The sequence below is a fragment of the Chrysochloris asiatica genome, unplaced genomic scaffold (assembly GCF_000296735.1).
Source record: "Chrysochloris asiatica unplaced genomic scaffold, ChrAsi1.0 scaffold00104, whole genome shotgun sequence".
NCBI lineage: Eukaryota > Metazoa > Chordata > Mammalia > Afrosoricida > Chrysochloridae > Chrysochloris > Chrysochloris asiatica.
In genome coordinates, this window is record NW_006408622.1 from 9,013,942 (window position 1) to 9,019,047 (window position 5,106).

A 5,106-nucleotide genomic window follows, 5' to 3' on the forward strand; every position below is an offset into this window, starting at 1 on the left:
GTACATATCACATTTTAGTGAAAGTGCCCAGCTATGTGGTTTTGGACAGTAGACGTCTTTGAGGCTGTTTCTTAAACTGAATACTACAACTAATAGTTCCTTAGCTATGTGAGAAATTGTTCAACAATTGTTAATCTAGTACAAATGGTAGTTGCAGGGCCTGTTGGGTCAAGTTCAGGTCAGAGGCTCCGGGTGATAGGGTAGAACTACCCTATAGGGTTTTCTAGGTTGTAATCCTTACAGGAAGGAGCTCTGGTAGTGCAGTGGGTTATGAGTTAGGCTACTAATCATAACGTCAGCAGTTCGAATCTATCAGATGCTCCATGAGAGAAAGATAAGGCTTTCTGCTTCTGTAAGGATTTATATTTGTAGCCTCAGAAGTCCTATATGTGGTTGCTGTGAGCTGGAACGGACTCCATGGCACACAACCATCACCGTTACCAATCTTTAAAAGGAGCAGGTCCCCAGGTCTCTTCTCAGGGAATTGCTGAGTGGGTTTGAACCACCAATCTTTCAATTAGCAGCTGAATACTTAATCGTTAATACTTAAACCACCAGGTTTCCTCTGCTGCCTATTATTAAGCATCCTCAAGACGGTTCTGACTCATGTTGTTGTTGTTAAGTGCCGTCAAGTCGGTTTCGACCCATAGCGACCCTGTATAAGGTTTCCGAGATGCTGGTGAGCTTGAACCGTCAACCTAGACTTCAAACGGCTTTGCAGTCTAGTCTGGTGCATTAACCCACGGTGCCACACCAAGACTCCATAGCTACCCTGTATAGGGTTTCTGAGGCTTTAAATCTTTGCAGGAGCAGAAAGCCTCATCTTTCTCCCATGGAGTGTCTAGGAGGCTCAAATCTTGTGGTTTGGGAGTCTAGTGTTTACTGTATGGAGCCACCTATGTGATCCGGGAAAACACCTTGCCAAGTGTCAGCAACTTCACCAGTCAAATGGTACTAATAAGTTTTTACTGGGAAAGGATGTAATGATTTCAGCTGAAAATGTGCTTCAACAGAGAAGGAAGAAATCTTCACCTCAAGTGTCAATGCTATCCCCTCTGTACACAGGGTAGATAGGGATGGGCAATTTAGACATTGGCCACCTAAAATGAGGGGGTGATAAAGGCATGAAGTGACTGGCTTACAAGGTTTCAAGGGAGAGCTTAGTTTAAGAGTGTGTGTGGGGAAGAATGAGTCTCTACTGAATAGTTTTCATCTTGACTAGGTGGGTCTGGTGAAGAGATGGGATGAGAGTCTTATGATTCAATAGAGAGTAACTGTTATCAGGACTAATTGCAACTGTCACAATTGTAAAGGTAACAAAAAGGTTTTGTAACAAAAACAGGAGAGTAATCTTACAGTCAGTCCATAAACAGAGGACCCTAGGACCATCAAGGGAGAAGAGCACAAGCAGAATGTAGGACCTTATCCAGAGAAGCAGCGACGCCAGAGATGGGGGCAGAGATGGGGACATGGAGAGAGGGAGCAGCTGCGGACTCTGGACTCATGGAGAGGAACTCTGAGAGCTGGTGATCAGGAGGCAGGCTTGCAGAAAATGCCCTTTGACTGTTAAAATTATTATATATTCCTGAGTGTTTTTGTGTACATCTTCCCCCACCCCCTGCCCCAAATATGCTTCAAGCACATTACCCTGTGCCTGGCATGTAGAATGCACCACCAAGGTGCCCTACAGGAAGATGCTGTGTAAATGTCACTGAGCCCATTGCTTCCTCGCTCGGTAATGTGGTGAGGGTCTCATCTGCCTCACTCTGGGGCAAAGGTGACATGGTACACTTTAAGCACATGCTCCTATCATCTGTCACACAAAAATATGGAATACCATACAGCAGTACTGTCCCTTTGGTTACCACACCCCTTCCCCATCCTGGCTGATAATGTCAATCAGCTTCCCTTTCTGTGCTCTGGACTTTTGTTAAGTCTCTTTCTCTGCAGTTGTTACTGTTCTCCCCCCCACTCCCCCACACTACCCTCCCCTCCAGTCCTCAGCTCAACCCCTCTAATAGTAAGTAGCAAGATTAACTACTCCGTCTTGCAGACAAAAGATCAGCAAACTGGTCCCTCAGCTAGGTGAGTTTTGGGATGGGAGGTACGACATGACATCAAGGGACATGCTAGCAGTGAGAAGCTGCATTCTGGGTATTGGTTCTCCACAAGTCTGCCTCAGCTGACACATCTGCACAATGAGAACTCTACCTCAGGATTTGGGGGAAAATTACAAAATGAGTTGATACATGTAAAGTGCTCATTTGCTGTTGTTAAGTGCTGTTGAGTTGGTTCCAACTCATAGTGACTCTGTATAGGGTTTCCAAGGAGCGACTGGTAGATTTGAACTGCTGACCTTCTGGTCCAGTGCATTACCCTGCAGCGCCACATCTAAAACAAAGCCAAAAACAAACCACCAATGCTATCAAGTCAATTCCAACTCTGTGACCCTATAGATCAGACCTGTTCCCTGGGATTTCTGAGCCTATCAATCTTTACAGCAACAGACAGCCTCACCCATGGAGTGGCTGGTGGGTTTCAACTGCCAACTGCGTGGTGAGCAGACCAACACTGAACCCACTGCATCATCAGGGAGGGGGCTTTGGCATGTAGTAACCAAAAACCAAACCTACTGCCATTGAGTTGATTCTGACTCAGCAACCCTGAAGAGAGTTTTGAAGGCTATAAATCTCTCCAGGAGCAGCTGGCTTCATCTTCCTCCTAAGGATCAGCTGGTGGGTTTGGAATGCCCACTTGGTGATCAGCAGTGCAATGCTGATCCTACAGCCCCACAAGGTTCCTTTGACATATAGTTAAGTGTCAACAAGTTGGTTCCAAGTCATAAATGCCCTGCATAGGGTTTCTAAGGAGCAACTAGTGGAATAAAATAAATGTCAGCAATTGTGTGACGGGACAACCTGGTGTGGTGCTGTAGGATAAGCACTGACTGTTAACCGAAAGGTCGGAGGTTCAGACCCATCCAGTGGCACCACGGTAGAAAAACTTGACGATCTGCTTCTGTAAAAATTCCGGCCAGAAAACCAGAGGGAATAGAAGCTAATACTTTGAAATAATGATGCATGGAGGGGACCGTAATCATCGCAATGGAACGAAACAGGGCAGGATGAGTGCAAAACCCATGTTCTCCCATGTACACTATCACTCAGTTCACAATAAAAACAACAACAACAAAAAATTTTGGCTAGGAAAACCTTACAGAGCCATTCTCTATATTCCATGGGGTTCACCATGAGTTGGAATTCATTTCACAGCAATGGCTTTTTGACAGCAGTTGGATTTTCAGTGTGGAAGAACATGGATTGAGGACCATCTCATCCTCTCTTTGGACATTCTGGGTTGTGGCCCTTGAGCTTGCTTTCTCATCTCCTCCAGTCTTAGTTGGCTGGAAAACCAATCAATGTTCACCTTCACTGTTGAACAACCCTCCATCCTGGCTGCCCTGCTTCCTGCCCTGTCCCCGAGGGAATCACAAAACCACCTGGCACAGAACCCATGGGACTCGCCTTCTGTTCTTGTGAAAACCCTGCTCACCAGTTGTGAACACACCAAACTGTATCTTTAAGGACGGCGCACCCCACATTTGCCCATCTGGAGACCCTTTCAATCAGAGTTCAGCAGATCTGTGGTGGGGCCTGGGAGTCTGTATATTTCAATAAGTATCCCAGTTAAGTTTGACAGTTCAATCAGGGTGGGACATATGTCCTCAGACTCACCAGACCAGGGGAACACACACCTGGGCCCACGGGGGTAAAGGGATAGGATGAGGTTTGGCAGAACTCATTTGTCGTGACCCTGGTCTGTCATACACCCTGTTTCCCATCAGTCTTCAGCTGCCCAAACCATCGTTAACCATGGCCCGTGCCCCAGTCCTGAGAAGTGCTGTCTTAGGGGTTCCACGGTCGAATAGTTTAGGGAAATGCTGTCTCGTGTTGTTGGGTACCATCAAGTCAATTTCACCTTCTAGCAACTCCATATGAGAGGGTAGAACTGGCCCACAGGGGTCTCTGTACTAGTCTCTACAGGAGCACATTACCAGGTTGTCTTTCCTTAGAGCTGCTGGCAAGATTCAAACAGCCAACCTTTGGATTTGCAGCTGCACACTTACTGTTCCCTATAGTCCTGGTCTGTGTCCTCCTCTTGAAAACAGTGGCTCTGCAGTGAAGAAACTTGTCCCAATATCTCACCCTTTGAGGCTCCAATCCCCTTCTTTCTTGCGACATTTTTTTACGCTAGTTCTGCGGGACGTTTTGCAGATAGTTTTATTGCCCATTGGGTCTGGCAGAATCTGGTTTTCCCAAACATTGGCTTCCCTCTCTGTTCCGTGCTTACGAGCACATGTTCTTTGAGCTCCACATGATCTATCCATGTGGAAGGTAAGTTAGGATTGATGCACACCAAGGCTCCCATCCTGGAGAAGGGATTGACAGATGAGTTGGAAGGTTTTGCTTAGTCCAGATGCCTGTCTACAAATGAGCAAAGCATACGACTCCGCCAACCTGCAGACCAAACCTGCTCCCTCTGGGCAGGACCCGAGCTCTTATTCCTTTGGTCCCTGCCACCACAGTGGTTTCTGCCACATCTTTGAAAGGTGGTGGCGTGAGAGGGTCAGTGGAAAGAGGCTCTTTCAATCATAGCAAAAGTAGGATCTGAAGGGGTCCTAGAGAACAAAGCAGCGCGTCTTGAGGTGAGCCCAGCCGGAGACCTGCTGCCTCCAAGTGTCCTTGGCATGTCCGCTATGGGGCACTTCTCCCTTGGAGATCAGCTCAGCAGGCTAGAGCCCCAGGTATTCAGCCAGGAAGACAGCGAGGATGCGGCTCAGGTTGTGTACCGTGGGTGGGTGGAGGTTGGCCTCGGAGTCGGCAGGTGTGTGCCAGACAGAGGGGAAGGGTGTGGAGATGAGGTGAAGCACAGGGACCCCTGCAGGTGACAGGAGAGACTAGGTCAGTGGATAGAGCCTGGTGGACCCCCCAAGGCTACGGCCCCACATCACCCTTCAGGTCTAGAAATGAACTCACTCCCACGGCCCAATTTTCAGCCCCTAAATAAGTGGGTCTATAAGAACATGGTCAGCATTTCTCAAGCTGG

At 47.7% G+C, this 5,106-nt stretch overlaps 1 protein-coding gene and 1 pseudogene across 2 annotated transcripts in view; one reads left to right on the forward strand and one right to left on the reverse strand.

Moving 5' to 3' along the window:
- LOC102816894 overlaps window positions 1-3,928 on the forward strand; it is a 32,066-nt pseudogene extending 28,138 nt beyond the window's left edge.
- Window positions 3,929-4,792: 864 nt separating this feature from the next.
- Window positions 4,793-5,106, reverse strand: part of LOC102813446 (glutaminyl-peptide cyclotransferase-like protein-like) — an 8,874-nt gene continuing 8,560 nt past the window's right edge. For both annotated transcript variants that reach the window (XM_006867322.1, XM_006867323.1), the window contains one exon: window positions 4,793-4,938. In XM_006867322.1, coding sequence (XP_006867384.1) covers window positions 4,793-4,938 — 146 coding nt within the window. The remainder of the gene's footprint in view (window positions 4,939-5,106) is intronic.